Genomic DNA, 18,236 nt, shown 5'->3' with positions numbered 1-18,236 from the left:
TCTGGGTGACCCTGGCCATGGGTCTTAATCACCCCATACTGAATCGTCATTGTTATAATGCATACCAGCAAACCTTGGTCAATCTTCACAAGGAGGTCAGCTGGTAAGATTCAAATGAGTAATGGTTTAAGCAAGTTTTGAACAAGTATAAAGAGCTTAAGATATGATAAATGTCTACGGTCTTCTTTTACTAAATATATTTTTAAATCTACTGAGCAATTCTAAGACTCAGGTTTGAAGTATAAATGTTTATGAGAACTAATGTTGGGGAACCCATCTTGGTTCAAAGGGGGGACTAGGGTATGGGAAATTCTCTTGATATGTTGATAAGACTAAAACACAACTGGTTATGATCAATTCAAAAAGATTAATATAAGTTAGAAACGCACAGTTAAAAAAGAAGTGGAGGGGGAAAAAGGTCTATATCTTTGAGATTCTATAAAGTGCTCAGTCTGTAAGACAGACTCAGAGTCAATGTCTAAGAAAGCATCTTTGTATTAGTGCTCAAATATTCATGTACCAGAAAACCAGAAAAATAAAGACTAAAAGACACTGATAACTGAAATACATTATACATATGCCATATTGTGTGCTCTGGGCTCTCAGGGGTACTGAAATAATACATGCGTGAAAAGATTATGATGGAATTGTTGGCTCCGTGCTGATGTGTTATCATAGCGAACATCAGACAGCAAAGGGAATATGCAAATCAACACAGTTCTAAAACTCTGATTATTCTTGCTCGGTATTTGATAATGAATTTCCTTCTTTGGAGAAAAAGCATAATAAAAGAAGTTCATTCCTCAAACTCTAGGAAGGCTGAGAATCTAAACAGACAAAAACAGACCTACATAAAATTTGAAGATTAAGAAAGTTTTAGAAATATTAACAGCAAAAGCAATAATCTAAAATATTTCCCTTACTTGCTTTTGCTAGTAGTCTGTAATGCATTTTGCACAGTTCTCCAGGATAGAAAGGAGGCTGTCAGCATCCATTCCCAGGTTTTTCTCACAAATATATAACAAGGGAGGTACAACAAAGTCTGCTTTGGATTAAAGTTATGAATATCAGATTTCAAAACCAACAAAATGTTAGGGGCTTAATTCAGTTTTGTCTTGGCAAAAACAGAAAATTTAAGGGAAGCAAAATTCTATAGTTCCAAATTTCCTTAATGATTTAAGAAAGTAGAGGGGCAATGACCTTTTCATATATTAGTACAACTGACAAAAAAATAAAATAAAAAGGATAATGCAACTACATTCCAACATTAAAAAATACTTTTGACAGTGTTTCCTAATTACCAACCGTGATGGCTATCGCTAATATTGATGAAGTAATTAAGGAGCACTATTTTTCTTATTACATTTAAGATTATCTGCAATACTACAATCAAGCTTGACTTGAAGCCTGAGAAACAAATACCATCAAATAAATTTTATCTCACAGAATTATAAGATAGGCTTTAAAAATATTCACAAGTGACAGGGAATTCTGATGGAAAATAATAATTAACTATTTTAATTTGTAGTATAATGTATCAACACAGAAATTAAAGAAACTGAAAAAGTATTTTTAGATGTAGTGCCTATACATTGAATGGCAAGATACTGTCGAAACTTTAATTGTGATATAAACAAAATAATGTCATCTTATTCTAATTATTACAAAATAATATACTTTTATACGAAAACCTGATCTCACAATGTCAGGTAAAAAATGGAATAAATGATCTGTAATGTCCAGATAATTAAAGGACTGGATTGTCTAAGGAATTTACTTTCTTTTCTATTTTGCAAATTTTAAAGTGGTAAATTGATTGGCATTAGATCACAACATATATTCCTTTACAGATACGATGCATTTATCTCATATACAATGTGACATAATAAAATTAATGTGCCTTACATCTTATAAAAGCATATCTCTTTGATGAAGTCTTTTATAGCAAAGTTGATTTTTTTTTTTTCATTTTTTATCTCTTTAGATACCCTGGTACCCAGCACATAGTAGACAAGCCCTCAAAATATTTTTGTCTTGGTTCAACATTTAAAAAATAAGAAATGTCATATGTCTGCTTCCAAAATATGCAGTATGTTTAAAATACTACATGCAAGGATTATGGAACAACAAACAGACACAGATATAAAGACAGAAATACAGGGAACACGCTCCAAGACCCGTGGGGGATGCCTGAAACTGCAGGCAGTACCAAGCCTTGTAGGTACTATGTTTTTTCTTATACAAACATACTCATGATAAAGTTGAATTTATAAATTAGGCACAATAAGAGATTAACAACAATAACTAATAATAAAATAGGACAATTATAACAATACAACAATAAAAATTATGTGAATTAATTACTGTCAAGAACTTGCACCTTTTCACTTAAAGGAAGCACTTTCTGGCTTCTCTGTGGCATATCCGAATTGCCAATATCACGACTCTCGTACTTCGGGACCATTATTAAGTAAAATAAGGGTCACTTGAACACAAACTCTATAGTACAGTGATAGTTAATCTGAAAACTGAGGTGGCTACTAAGTGACTAATGGGTGGAGAACATATGCAGTGTGGATATACTGGACAAAGGGATGAGTCACGTCCTGGGTGGGACAGTGCAAGATTTCATCATGCCACTCAGAATGGTGCACAATTAATAACTTATAAATTATTTACTGAGTAATTTTTGGAATTTTCTATTCCATATTTTCAGACGAAGTTAACTGCGGGTAACTGAAACCACAGAAAGGGAAACTGTAGTTGAGGGGAGACTATTATATAGAGATATCATAGCCAAAATTCTGTTGGCGATTGATTAATTTTGATAACTGATTTTCAGACACTTATCAGGCAAATGCTATAAAATTCATTCTTAAAAAAAGAAGTTCTTTGATTGATTCAAAGGCCTATATACCTACAACTCAGGAAAGATTCTGAAATGCCTAACAGGTAACTCTCAGTTCTATATGGGATAATGATTCATGAATTCTATCAATCCTACACAGAAAACAAATGATATGGAGGATTAGATGTGTATTTTAATGGAGATATTAATACTCATAGGAAAATAAAATACTTAAAAGGACTAAGAAGGCAGAATTCTTGTATACCTAAAAAATTTACAATATTAAAAGTATATTTTAATACGTCAGATATTATTTTAATCAGCTACCAGATATTTCACTTCCTTCTATTTTCTACCCTATTAGAAAGATATTTAATACTTACTACAGGCATGCCAGTCTACAATCACTGCCTCTATCAGGATATCAATGGCCTCTTCTCCATTCCTCCAACACACACACTGAACTTCAGCTCAAAGTCAGTTTTCTATGTCCCTGAACTAGCCCTATAATCAACTCTGAGTCATGATCAAGCCTTTATCATCCTCGAAATCCATATTTATATCTGTTAGGTTTTCATGTAATGGGGAGGAGATTACAATACCGAATCAGTTCTCCAGACAGGCATATCAAAGATATTTTTTCACTTATGATTAGTAGACACAAAACTGTGCAATGCCTATAGAATTATACAAGAGTAGAAAAGTCACATTGCCAAGACACATCATCGCCTTACGATGAGCTGATTTAGAGCCCAGCTGCAAAGTCACTTTTGCCAAGAGAAGTTTTAAATTATGAGTACTCTTTGGGACCCACCCACTGCACAAACAATGATGAAGACAAAATGAAAACAAACAAAACAGGCTGACTCAGTCCAAAACTCCTAACTCCATCTTGCAAGAAGACTGTAAAACAATCTGATTAGCCTAGGGATTTCTGTGTTATTTTCATTTTCAGAGCCTCTGTATAGTGTAAAAAGTATCAAACAGGGTCTAATTAGTTCTGAACATACAGACCTGCTCATACATCTAACAAAATGCTTACCTTTTGAGTATACCATGTGGTATCATAGGATTATTTTTGGTTATTTTAAAAATCCCCAAATCAGTAGTCAAGAAAGCGATAAAGTCAGTTTACTCTATACCTCACACCCGACCTCCTGCCATGTATTTGAACCAGATATTAAATTAACAATCCAAGGCCTGTCCAAAGAGTACTTACCTCATTGTCCGATTCCACGAGAACTTGATCATATTCACTAAGCGCTACTAGAAACATGATAGAGGTGACATTTTCAAAGCAGTGTATCCATTTTCTTCTCTCTGACCTTTGGCCCCCTACATCGACCATTCTGCAAGGTTAACAATATTCGTATTAAGAGCATATAAAGAAAAAGTCAATATAAATGTAGATCTTACTTATAAACTTAGGAAAAATATAAAAAGAGTTCAATTCTATTTTCTATTACCTAACAAAGTCAAGACATTCTGGGTAATAAATCATGATAGTTACTAGAAATTTACCAGATATGTATTAAAATTGTAATTTTGTAAAAAATATACCTGTGCCAAGCCGAGGAAAATGATGCTTTATTTAATCAAGCACTGAAGAGTCAGAAACAAAATGAGTTTTTTTGTGTGTGTTAAGCTCTAATGACAAATACTGACTTCAATCTATTTTCCTATAAAATGAGAATAAAGATCCTCATATTTCTTAAGAATGCTAGAAATGACTGCAAATACATTTGAAAGATGTAAGATGCTATACATTTCAATGTGTGTGTGTGTGTGATGCTTCAACTGAATGCAAACACGACTCCACTGATCCTTTATCAGTAGGTTAAGCATTTTGGGCTGTTTTTCCTTCCAATATTTGCAATAATTTGGGATAAGACCAGTTACCTTGGGCAACATAGTGTAATTAGCCTTAAGTACAAATCAACTTACTAACCTACCAGAAGTGAAGTATATAAAACATTAAGATGCAACGAGATGTCTCATTTGAAATATTTCAAGGATTTGTTTTTAATACATTAGTTCTGCGCTGAGTTACTGCTCAGGAACCAACAATGACATCAGTTAATTTGAGTGATAATTTACATGTGAAAATACCGAGCACTACATGTCACTGAATCCAAGTTTTTTCAAACTATTGTTCCATCTCTCAAATAAAATGTGTACAATGTTCATACGACAAAACAGAGAATGAGAGTGTTAGGTACAAAAATGTGAGAGTATGGCTCCTTAAACACTTGCTGAAAATTGCAGTTGTTCCTCATGTTCTCCTGCCTCTAAGCATTAAACCTAAATAAGAAATCGAGATTCTTCCAGTAACTGCTTCTAAGAGTTTTGGAAGGCATGGAAGAGATATCTGAGGGACAAAACAATGGATCTACAGTAATAAGTTATTACTCTTATTGTAGTGGCAAAAAGTCTCCATTAAAAGCTAGTGCACATAATGTAGAAAAAAACAAGATGTAATAGTAACCTGGTTTCAAAGGTCACTAATTATAAAGCAATAAGGAGATAAAAAATCTTCATGAAATGCTTTTGTTTTTAAAAATATTCTGTAATATGGTTATAAGACGAAGGAAACTTAGGTGTCTCACATTACAGATATTTAAATGCTATGAACTCGAAACTTAAGTAATGCCAGAGCTATACGCAACCTTGGAGATCATCTAATGTAACCATTTTATAGATGGAAAAAATGAGGTGCAGAATTATTTCCAAAATGTCGCCCACTTTATGAATATGTCTATTAGAGTAGCATACGGCAGCCGGATGTGACCACAGGTAGAGACAGGTTCAAGTAAAACACACAGTGCTCTGGCAGGGAATGATGGAGGGCCTGCTCGTCGGTCACATGGGAGAGTTCCACAGGAACAGTTACATAACTCCTCTTTCATAATTTCTTATTGCACGTAGTTTTCTCCAATAGGTTGAGCTCTCCCAAGGAACTCAACCCTCTATGCTCATAGACATATTCACGTCTTCATTTCTCAAAGAACCTGTGGTTTGAATTCCAACTAAATGCAGAACTGAGAGTGCAATAAGAGATTAAATGAAAATATATCAGTATTGCTTACTTCTCATCTTAAACAAACAAGCAAACAAATCTATGCTGAATATTACCCAAAAAGAATAGCAGTGAAGGGGGAAGTAATAAATTTTCATTCTATTTTCCTATGTAAATTTAGACTAGGCTGATGAATCTATATTTGAAATCATGTATTTAAAAAATTTTTAAGCAACTTATTTTAGGAATACAAACATCCCATATTTTTATTGCTACTGAAAAATTCTGCAGTAGTACAAGAAGACTTGGAGAAAACAATGACATGAAACCTTCAGATAACATATAGTTTCTATTATCAATAGAGTCATAAGATCATTCATACCTGATACAAATCTAAAAACATATGTGTTTTTCTTCTAGTTAAAATGCTTCTCCAAAAATTATAATAAGGACAATGTCTAAGTAACTAAATTTTTTCAATTACCAGCAAACAGACTTGATTTTTTTTTTTTTTTGTGATTTAATCTGAAATGAGAAATCTACCTATATATCTTTCCTCTGTTTCCTCTTTCAGGGACACATTATTCCATCTGTGTATCTAATGATAATGACTGGTATAAAGATGGTATTGTTTCAAAGCCTACCCAGGATTTCAGTATTTATACTTCGCCAAAAGTATTCAAGGCATAAAAGCTGGGAAGTGGGTGGTATGGACTCAGGTACTACCTGAAAATGACACTTTGTAAGTCAAAGGGGTATTCGATGATCCCTGTGGTGGGGACTCGAACTCTAAGCACATCTTGTTGCGTAGGCAGGTAGGCAGGGTCAGCAACGCGGTCCAAGTCATTAAGATAGCTAGAGGAGGGAAGACACGAGAATGTTAGTGATACCATCACACCACATCTGCCTTTGGAAAGAGAAGGACAAAAACGATTCATAAGAAAGAAGTGAGGAAAAGAAAGAAAAATATCAGAAAGTGGTAGAGAAGTTTGCGAAGTCAGAAGACAAAGTCAATCTTCCACTGGTTGGAGCAAGGTTAGCCATCTATAGATTACCTGGCTCACTTCTCATTTCTTCTCATACTATCAGTTAGAACCCATACAAGAGAGAGGAAGAGAAGAAATCAAAGGAGTCTCCTACGTTTTACTTGTTTTGCATAAAACGAGAGTTTAAAGCAAATAGTTTTTGAATTACTTTTACAAATCTTATTTGTATAAATAAACAGATAATAGAGTTACACATAAGGTCAGAATGCATTTTTTTCTTTTTCTTTTTTTCACCTTTTTGCAGAACATCAGAGCTTATTCCTGGAACGTATTTCTTTATTCCCTTAAGAGAGGACAGCAGGATGTCATATCCTAAATTCTGCCCAGAGTCTAAGTGATTTGTGATTACTGTGAAGCCACAAGATTTCTAGTTACCGAGGAAACGACATCAGATACTCCCAGTGCTCAGAGTCACTATATCTAAACTTCACATTTACCTGCTTATATTAGACTTCTCTATTCCTTTGGAGAAAAATAAGATGCTTTTTACTGTGAAATAATTTTAGACTCATAATAAATTGTAAAAACATTACTGAGAATTCCCCTGTGCCCTTCGACCAGCTTCCCCTAATGGTAACATTATATGTAACCACGATACTGTGTCAAAACCAAGAAGCTGACATTGATCTAATATTATTAAACTACAGACCTTATTGAGATTTCACCAGTTTTCTCTCTCTATCTCATTCTCTCTCTCTCTCTCACACACACATACACACACACACACACACACACACACACACACATTTTGGGAACATACAGTTCTACGAAATTTTACCACATGTAGAGATTCCTGCAACCACCACAACAATGAGGATACAGAATTGTTCAGTCACCACAAAGAAACTGCACTGCACTACCCCATCCCTGCCCTAACCCCTGGCAACACAGATAGATGTTCCCATCGGTACAATTTTGTCATTTCAAAAATATTATATTCCATTCACTTTTCATTCTCTCAAAGTGAAAAAAATAATTTGCAACTTTGAGAATGACATAATTTGATATAATTGATGATAAATAAGTGAAAATGACTGTTCTGCATGGCATCGTTGTGATTTCAAAGAGTTGCCATGCTCACTTTGGTCCTAGGGAGGATGAAGCACAGATATGGTTTCAAAACATAACTACAAAGTATAGACACTAAGTAATTAATGTGTGAATAAGATTTAAAGAAAAGTTGGAACCATTAATATAATTGGAAGTGGTTAGACCCTCAATATCTTTATGCCCACAAACAAGAGATGGTGTGTTCTGAGGTATGTAACAGGGAATGTTTGGTGCAGAGAGTGTTATAACTCGTTAAGCACAAATACTCAGTTGATGTGACCTACCAAGGAAAGGACTTGGTCTCAGCGATCATTATTCTTACTGTCGTACCTAGAAGATTGTCTGGCAAATAGTATTGAATGAATATTTCTTGGTTAGAGGGATGGGTTTCCTATGCTGAGATTTAGTTTCAGTATTAAATATTCTTACTTGTGGTGTTCCATATGAATGATATTATTAAATTTGAAACTGGATGTTGAAAAGAAATGCTACATTAACTCTCTAAGATTCATGGGATCATAAAATAGTAGAGGTAAGTCCAATTTAAAAAAAATTAATTTACTGCCTTTTTAGAGGTGTATCAATCCTTTAAGACAAAAAGGTATCAGCTTGGAAATTCCTACTGCAAAGCAAATAATTAGTATTCTAGTGAACTTACCCCACACACATCAATGATTCTCTAGCTGGCAATTAGCTCTCTACTGACTGATAGGAACCAGCCTGATATCTTTAATTATTATAAAACTGGCTGGAGGACAAAAAGAGGGAGGGACTGGGAGAAAATGAGCATGAGAGGCAGGAAGGGCATATAAAAATGTACTGAACCTAAAATTTTAGTTGATATCTTGGTATGGTCTTAGAGTCGTTTGATGGGGTTAATAAGCCTATGTTCCAAGAGATGGTCTATATCTCATTCTACAGATAAACCAGTTAATCAACTAATGGATTTTTCTGATTTATCAGCTTCTTGATTTGAAAACTTGGAATGAATGCACATTTTGAAACCTATAAGATCACCATTTAACTACTATACACAAAAATTTAATTCAGAGGAATCAGAGAACTTCCAATTTACATTGGCAAGTTTGTTCAGAAATATGCTGCCCAATAAATCATTTCTACTCACTTAACCCAAAACACAGAACTCAGAACAGAGGGTGGTTGATTCTTGTACAGAAGGTGCTGTCGTTCTCCTGTGGTGAAGACAAATCATGGTTTTCTGCTTCTCAGAGATGAACTAAACAGACTGTTCATTGCCACTCCGTTTTTAAACATGTATTTCCACAGGAGACTTTAAAGAACCAGTACACGTATTGGGAAAATACCTGTCACACTGCACAGTAGGAACCTGGTTAGTCTTTCTTCAATTTAGAAGAGTGAACTGAGCTCCCTGACAAACATACTCAGGTAAGGTAGAATCGGGGTACAAACCTGCGAATGAAGGACCACTTACATGGGTGTAGAGGCTGTCCTAAAATAATGTAGTGCTATCTCTCTGTGAACCTGAGGCATTAGCTGAATATCTAAAACATTTGTTCCTGCAAGAAGATTTTTTTCCTCTTCGCCTTTCTTTTGCTCCTTTTCAATGTCAGTATAGTTCACAGAGAGTAAAAACAAAAGCATAACAATAGTGAACTACTGAGTACTTGCTAGGCTGTGTTCTGTCTGCTCCTTGCCCAGGTATCATCGTATTTCATGGCAAAGAAATAGCCATTAAAGATGTTTCATATACTTTCGATTAACATGAAAGTGAATGGTAGTTCTTGCTTGGTGTTCTTATTGCTTTGTCTTAGTTGGATGGTAGAAGGAAAGGCTCACTCGGAGTAAAGAATTTAAATTAATCTAGTTAAAAACAACAACAACAAAAAGAAAACTGAAAGGAAGTATGTCAAGGCCTGCTAGGTGCAACAGACATTATCTAGAACCGAAACCAAATTAAACCACTAAACCCCAAACACCTTAAAATAAGACGAGAAAAAGAAAACAAAACAATAACAAATCCTCCAAATAAACAAAAGATACTATTTTCTCCCACAGAAAGGTCTGGATGGCTCAGAAGCTACACCAGGATTGAGGATATGTTGTAGGTAATTTGTGAACCAAGTTAAACCTGCAGGCGATCAAGACCAGTGTTTTCTACTGTCAAGGAAAGGCCAGCATGGAGAGCATCTGCCTGGGTAAGTCCCAAACCCACGGGCCCTCTCGCTCTGGGCTTACAGGGCATGGAGGGACTCACGGCACCTTATGTGTTTCACAGCTTCTCAGGGGAAAAGGCCATTCTATTTCCTTAGAAATGTAGTTCTGACATTATGAGACCAGAGCATCCTCATTTGTTGATTCCTGTCACATTCTGAGAAAAGGTAATGGAATAATCTCTTAACTGAATTGTATTTTCCATTGAGGCATTTCATATTCTGAGGAAAAACGGTGGAATATAGGGGGATGGATTCATGTTAGATTATTCCATTCATTTAACCTTTTACAAAGAAACACCAAGGTCTGAACAAATTTATATTGCAGAGTAAATTCAGAGAGTTAATTATAGCTATAATTTGTTTTGTAGAAATGATTTTGAGTGGCTGCTGAGGTCATTCTCAGGGTGTTGCTATGGTGACAGGCACAAGGTACATTTCCAAGGCAATGTATGTTTAACAAGCGGCTGGCAGTAGCTCTCTCCTGATGTCAGGGAGAAAAAGCTCCCATGGTATACAACAGACATTCAACTGTCTAGGAGACAAGGCGTGTTTAGGACTATGCTAGAAAATAGGAAGTTTAAGTTAATTAAACTCACCTTACTCTGATCCATTCATGGGAATTTAATGACTTGCCCTTGCTTTGTGATATTAATAATGGATAACTTCATAATTGATTTAAAAAAAAAAGTCAATATTTTCCACATATATCTGCTCAGTTAGGGCTTTCACACTCTGTGAGGTCAGGGACTATGACGACATATGTCCAAGGCTGGTCGCCAACACTTAGCTGAGGGCCTGGAACACAGCAGGTGCTCAACATGTGACCCAAATTAAAACTATTTTATTAAAAATACTGTAGTAGTTAGAAAGACAGGTTATACCTTATATGAAAACAAAACAAAACAAAACAAAACAAAACAAAGGAGTAGGGGCGTTGTTAGCCACTCAACTCTACAGAATAACCTCTCTGGGCTATTACTGGCCTGCATTATGTAAGAACTAAATTCTGAATTAAAATGCCTTTGATGAATGTAAAGACAACACAGAAGAGAAAAGCAGTATTTGTTTAACTTCATTTAGTAGATGTGCTTCCTGCTCTTCTTTAGATGCTGGCCACAAAATGATATAATTTGCATATAATATCCATTTTATGCCTATCAAGCTTTCCAGCCTTGGAATTCACTCTAATCAAGGGCAAATGGAGGGAGTCAGTGGTCTCTTAATAACAGGCAATTCTCACACAATCTCGTTAATGAAAGAAACAGGTTTCTGATGGTTTTCAGTGAAAAGCAAAGCAACAAAGAGACTCCTATAGTAAATTTTCAACAGTTCCTTTCCTACCATGAAAAAAATGCAGGGTCATCATCTGGAATTCAACAACACATTTGACCATGACACTCTGATGGATGCTAAGGATATGAAGATTCCCAGGGTATGAGTTCAAGGAGATTACCAACTTGTGGGAAGAAAAGGGTTAAATGAAGAGGAGAAATGATGGGGTTGGATATGGGTGGAATGAACTTTTGTTTATTTTGGACAGAGTCATTATCTGAGAACCTGTTTGAACTACCTCTAATCCTTGGTAATTATCCACAAAACATCTTTCTATAGCATGACTGATATTCATGAAAAACTTACAGAAATCATGTACATTAGTTCATAATTATACCTTGTAACTGCTAAATTCTTTATATATTTAACTTCGGGATCATCTCTGGCTGTAGAAAAAATTAGAAATTCAAAAATCCAATATAATTCGTTACTTTAAATGATTAAAATATATATGAGAAGCTTAAATATCACTAAAACAATATGCTCAAGTCAGATATGGCATTTTCTCTCTTGAATATGTTTTTAAAAGACATGCCAATTATTCCTCATTTTTGACAAGAGTTGGTCAATAACAGTTTTGAATTGACCTTCCAATTTAATTAATGCTCCAATTTGACATGCCATGAGAACCTATTAAAATTTCCTTAAAGTAAAAAAAAAAAAAAACTCACTACTTATGACTAGGTTAATTGAAATCTAAACTAAGAATAGTACAGAAACTAGAAATTGAAGAGTTTTTTTTTTTTTAAATGAAGAAAACATGAATAACATTTAGATATGATTTGGTAGGCGATCTACATCACATATGGCTGGGGTTAAAAAATTACAGACATACAAGCCTCAGCAATTGTACCAAAAGGAGGAAAGTACTTGTGGGTGGTAAGTGAAAAAAGAAATCTCTGATATTTGGTATAAATCCAACCAAACCTTGTAAGGTAACTGAAAACAGCATGTTGGGCATTCATGTAGCATGCTATATGGGGTGTGTGTTGGGTTCTTCAACTCTTGCATAAGGACCTCCTTTTGAGAGATTGTGTTTATAACACATTTGTGGTTCATGTCAGATATCAGGATGAAGTTTTGGCACAGAAAATGACTCTTGGTAGAATTTCGCATTTTTAATTATTAAAAAGAAGGTTAGAAAAACTAGGGCGACTTCATTTTAAAAAAATTAAGAAGACCTCATTGTGAGAAGAACAGTCTCAGGGGAGTTGAAAGCTAGATCATGCTATGAGATCTTATTTGACACTGTCAAAAGCAGTGGAAGCTAAGGAAAAATGTGGTTATTGAACAGCTGAGATATGACCACAAGGGTTCAAAGGAAAAAAGTAAAAGAAACTGTCAAACTGAACTTTAAAAAAAATAGAGTTAAAGTAACAGTTCTGCAAAACTGCAGTCCTGAGGGGAATCAAGTCCAACTTTTGGTATCAAGACGAACCCAAGTCAATCCCTCGTCTGGCAGATCCTGTAGCTGAAATGAGCCTTCCTGATGACCTGGTTAGGCTGGTTAGCTGCACAGGTTTGCTCATTATACAAACACTTCTATCTTGTGAAGAGCTCATTTTGTGGAGGGCAAATCAACTTTCCTTTTTAACACCTGGCACATCATGATTAGAGTTCAAGGAGGTATAGTATTTATTACAGGTATTTTGTTCATAAGAAGTTGTTTTCAATACAAAATTCTGGGTTTAAAACAAAGATTTTCATCTATGGTCATGCTACCCTGAACAAGCCTGATCCCATCTGATCTCGGAAGTTAAGGAGGGTTGCGCCTGTTTAGTACTTAGATGGGGAGATCACCTAGGAAGACCAGGTGCTGTAGGCATAAAAAATAAAAATAAAAAATAAGGTATTGTAAACTGACAAGGTGCTTGCAATCTGTGAGGTCAACCAAGGGTTGCCTCATCTAAATAAAAAATAAATAAATAAAAGATTCTCAAGGGAGAATATTCTGTGGCATAAAACAGAACTCTAAGAGATCAGGTATTTCAACTTTTCTTTTCCAAAGAACTAAGCCAACCCAGAAAAATTATATTTTAAAAACTAAGTTAAATATCTCATAAAATATCCTGTCACTCCATTTGGTAGTTTCAGTATCTTATAATTCTTATGTATGGATAGTTGATTCAAATGTTCATAAGAGACCACTGGTGTCAAATGGAGAATGGGCTGAACTACCATGTGTCTGTCAGGTGAATGTCAGGGCCAGGGTCAGGCCTGGGTGACAGAGATATTCTTAAGTCTATTGTTCGAGCAAATAAATTGGCCTTGTAATTAAACACAAAACAACAACAACGGGAGAGAGAGAAGGAGGAAGTGAGGTAGAGGCCTTTTTCAATTTGTCTATTTGACTTTGTTAATTTATTCATCTTTTATATGATAACTTCCAAAGTTGACTAATTTTAAGCCAATTTTTATACTTCTAAAACATATAACAACACCAGAGACTGCTTTTTATTCTAGCCTGCCTGTCTTGAAATGTAAAGGCAGTTAATTTACACAAATTTATTGAAAATCTGTTATAGTTAAATTCTAATGCATTTGTGTGTGTGGGAGGAAGAGGGGCTGGAGCATAGGGAGTTATTACAAAATACTTAAAATATATATATTCTTTACCTTTGGGACAACAGGCTACCTGGGAAGCAAAGATAGCACAGATGAATCAATTAAGAAATAATTAAGTGCCAAATTGTGAGCTGCTAACTATGAATACAATAAGAAGAGAGAGATGATTATGAAGTATAGTCACTAGAGAATAGTGTGTAGAGAAGTGGTAGATGAGTTACACCATGTAAATGAGAAAAGAGATGATAGATGAGAAGAAATTAGTAAAGACACAATTTACTTATCCTTTTATTAACTTATCATTTGACAACTTTCACTGAAAGCCTATACTGAAAGCTAGGCACTGTGTTTAGCACTGAGTGGGAACCACAATGGAACAAAAAAAAAGAATAAAACTACATGAATCCTTTCCTCAAGGAGCTTGTACTTTGGCAATGGCGAGAGAAATGCTATAAATAACCATACTACAATGCAAATATGATGTAGGTCAGAACAGAGGTTCCAGTGAGTGTAGCCAAGAGTCTGACATGAGCAAAAAGGTCACTGAATAAAGCTGGTCTCTTGTGGTCAAGTGGCCTTAACTTGGGATACTAATTCTGTAGGATCAGGAGCTTCATTTTGACAAGGATGATGAGGTCTAGGGAGCTGGTCATACTAACCTAATTGAACTAGCTACAGATCAAAATTTAATTCATAACTTTAAATCAAGCCAAAGTGATAATGAAGAACAACAGGACTGGCCAATCAGAGTCCAAAGGCTGCTTGGTAGGTGCAGAGGAAGGACGAAGGAACCTAAAAGACCTTAATGGTTACAGGAAGATACTAAGGTTATATTCTGCTCTCCTCTGGCTAGAGTGAGATTGTCTTCCAGTCAGTTCTAGTTTTAATAGGCCTCTTAACAAAAGCCTGTCAGTCCTTATCTTTGGTTCAATTGACTGTTAATCCTATCACACTCCCTTTAAGCAGCTGCAGCAGACACTGTAATGGTTCAAAAGCCAAGACACATGAGACACAACCCTTGCTCTCAGAGCCAAATCAACTTAATGAACATTTCTGGTCATTTATATCATCTTTAGTACTAGACAGTCTTTGCATGGCATTTAGAGGTACTGGCAGGGAATACAATCTAGAGCTCTCTGATGCTTACTTTCATCAAAAGTTATGTTGTCTAAAGCAGTCCTTTAAAGCAGGAATGCAGGCCATCACTCCCTCAGTATTCTAAAACTTATCTCTGCATGAATTCTGAGCAGGAGTCCTAAACTAGGTTCTATCTAAATGGTGTGATAAAGATTAATTGGAATTTTAAGTAAGGGAGGAGCTAGGGCTTGTGGAAGTTCTTGCACTCTACATAATCAGAACCCTATAGGAAGAACTTTATGTTTTTAATAAAGCTCTAGGGTTCTAACTTCCTTTTTCCATTTCTTCCTTTTCCTTTCTGTAAATACCCTTCCATCCTAGCACTCAGAGTTTGCAAGTGGCTTGCCATGTCTGCATGCCCTGGGTTGCAACACTTCTTTTTTCCCAAATAAAACCTTTTTGGTGACAAAATACCTAGTTGATATTATTTTTCAGTCTAAGAAGCAGAGTAGTAGTTGCCTTTCAACATCTGCCTTCTTCTATAGGAGGGGCTTGTAATTTTTTTTAATCAGACAGTAAATGTTTTAGGCTTTGTGGGCCATTCAGTCTCTGTTTCAACTATGTGACTGTGCTGGGTGCAAACCAGCTATAGACAGACAATACATAAACAAATTAGCTTGGCTGTGTTCCAATAAAACTTTATTTATAAAAACTGGCAGCAGGCTGAGTTTGGCCTGCAGGTTTGCCAATCTCTGTTCTCTAGTAACAGCACACTGGTTTCGGCTGGGTACAAGGCCATACTGAATAGACAGTGGAAAGGACTGTAAGATAAAGAAGCCAAACTACTGAAGGTGCAAACTTTCTGCTAAAATATGAGCAAGCAGCAAACTGACAAATTAGGTGTGTCTACCACACCCACTGTGCCCTTCAGGCAGAGTGAATGAATGGGCATACAGGTGCCAATGCAATCCTTTTCCCTACTATGCCCCTGTTATAAAGGTTAGAGAGTGGTTCAGCATACCTAAGCTTTATCTTATCATCTCTAACAGCTCTAAGCATTCTGAGAAAGAAATAATTTAAGACCTTAGATTCATCAGAGTTCACTGCAGAAAACAAATATGGGGTTTTTCTTTGTTTTGTTAATTCTTGCAAAAGGTTATTTGGTTCATTAGGTAACAAATAAAACAAAACAAGAAGTAAATATGTCACGTGAAAAAAAATGACATCCCGTGTTATTGTCATTTTTTTAGAAAAGAGCAAACATATTCAAGATCATTGCCCTCTTCTGAGTCTAAGATAGTATTTTTAGTTATTTAACCACAGAGAATAATTTCTGTGTTCATTACATTTTCAGGTAAATTTGGGGGTGCCAGGTTTTCATTTGACTGCATAGGATAAATGGTTCCTCAGTTAAAGGCATTGTACTGTAGTAGAATCAAAGGACTTCAGAATTTAGAAGAGAATTTTGAGATTATAGAACACATACTGGTTTCCAAGGCAAGTGAGGCTTCTACTTAGTCAAGGCCCTAGAAGTGGTTAAAGGCAGAAGGTATTTGACTGCTGGCTAGACTCTGACCCAATGTTCTTACCATACAAAAGTCTTGTCTGCTTCCGAAAGCCTGCAGTAGGCTTACACTTCTTTCTATCATCAAATCAAGAGCAAAGTCAAGACGGCTGTGAGAGACAGAGCCAACACTCCCTGAAGTTCAATTATTTGGCTCATCAGTGAGGAAATTTTTATAGCAAGGTACCTCTTCTAGAAGGATTTAGGCCTAAATCACATGGATGTGCTGACTTACCTCTGAAATTCAACATTCGAATTCCTTGTGCATTTTAAAATTAAGTTAAAAATTTAAGCATGAAGTTAGAAGTAAACTCCAATGCTGAGTTATGCCCCAAAGCCAATTTATTCATGTACTTTGGAGTTATGGGCTCTGGAGCATGTGAAAATTTCAAGAGGGCATCTGATCTACTGAGCTCCTTAAAGGGGACTTCAATAAAGCAAGATTAGGAATTATTTGGTCTCTTAAATTGAACAAGGATAGAGCTCACTTTTGCCAAAAGTCTGCAGAGTGAGGACTTTTCTCACTATAAGTCAATACAATGAAACGTGTGTTCTCTGGCTAATGTCAGGGAGCTTTTGGTACTGTAAACAGTGAACTCATTCGACCTAAAGTCTTAGTTTATTAAAGCAGGTGGTAAACCCCAGAAAAAACAAGTAATCCCACAGCCATCTGTTTATTGTCTCTTTATCTAAAGATATTTGGAGCCCTTGGATTTTTTTTTTAATCAATAACAAAAAAGTTAATAAAGGAATCTGCAAAACTCGTCAGCACCTTAGATTGCTTTTATTCTTGCATCGAAAAGAATTAGAAGAATGGCCCAAATTAAAGCCAATTGCAAACTTATCCCAAACTGCTTATTCATCGTCTGGAATTTGCCACCTCCTTGTTTCTACCAGTGCTGCCTATTTTTTGAGACATCTGATTGCTTATAATGACCAGCAAGTTGGCTAATCAAAGTAGAAAAAGGGAAGTTTAAGTCATTTTATTGTGTCCTCCTTACTGGTTCTTTTCGACTACAGCAAAAAGTTACAGTATGGAGTACGGGGGGTGAAGAGAGGTTAAGACCGTGACTCAGAACATCTTCCACATTGTATGAATAATTAGTTGCTGCATTGTTAAGCATGGCTACATTTTTGGATGATAATAAAAACCCTGCTGGGTCTGTTTTTTAGTAAATTCAATATAATTTTCCCTCTTGACATTATACATATGAGATTACCTACAGGCAATGCTGATGAGGATTAATAAATAACTGTACCTTTCATGGTAAATGATTTATCTAATCACAGATATTTATCAATTTAGTCCGTCCATCTGTCTGTCTGTCTATCTATCTATCTATCTATCTATCGATCTCCCATCCATCCATCCTCTGTGAGGCTGTATTTCACAGTCGTTAAAAACTTGAGCTCTGGAGACAGAAAATCTTAATTTAACTCCTACTCCTATCATTTACTAAATGTGTGACCCTGAACAAGTTACTCAACCTTTCTGAGACCAGGTTTCTTCCTCTGTTTAATGGGGATAATAAGAAATATCTGC

The 18,236-nt window shown here is 35.6% G+C and overlaps 1 protein-coding gene and 1 pseudogene across 1 annotated transcript in view; one reads left to right on the top strand and one right to left on the bottom strand.

Moving 5' to 3' along the window:
- Positions 1 to 18,236, bottom strand: part of GNAQ (G protein subunit alpha q) — a 268,792-nt gene that overhangs the window by 60,785 nt on the left and 189,771 nt on the right. The window contains exons 4-5 of the mRNA XM_016157640.2: positions 6,591 to 6,719; positions 4,068 to 4,197 (exon numbers count right to left, since the gene is read on the bottom strand). Coding sequence (XP_016013126.1) covers positions 4,068 to 4,197; positions 6,591 to 6,719 — 259 coding nt within the window. The remainder of the gene's footprint in view (positions 1 to 4,067; positions 4,198 to 6,590; positions 6,720 to 18,236) is intronic.
- On the top strand, positions 13,193 to 13,312 carry LOC118600809 (annotated as a pseudogene).

This window comes from Rousettus aegyptiacus, unplaced genomic scaffold (assembly GCF_014176215.1).
Source record: "Rousettus aegyptiacus isolate mRouAeg1 unplaced genomic scaffold, mRouAeg1.p scaffold_m13_p_3, whole genome shotgun sequence".
In the NCBI taxonomy this organism is placed as follows: domain Eukaryota; kingdom Metazoa; phylum Chordata; class Mammalia; order Chiroptera; family Pteropodidae; genus Rousettus; species Rousettus aegyptiacus.
This window is presented reverse-complemented; position numbering and strand designations above follow the sequence as displayed.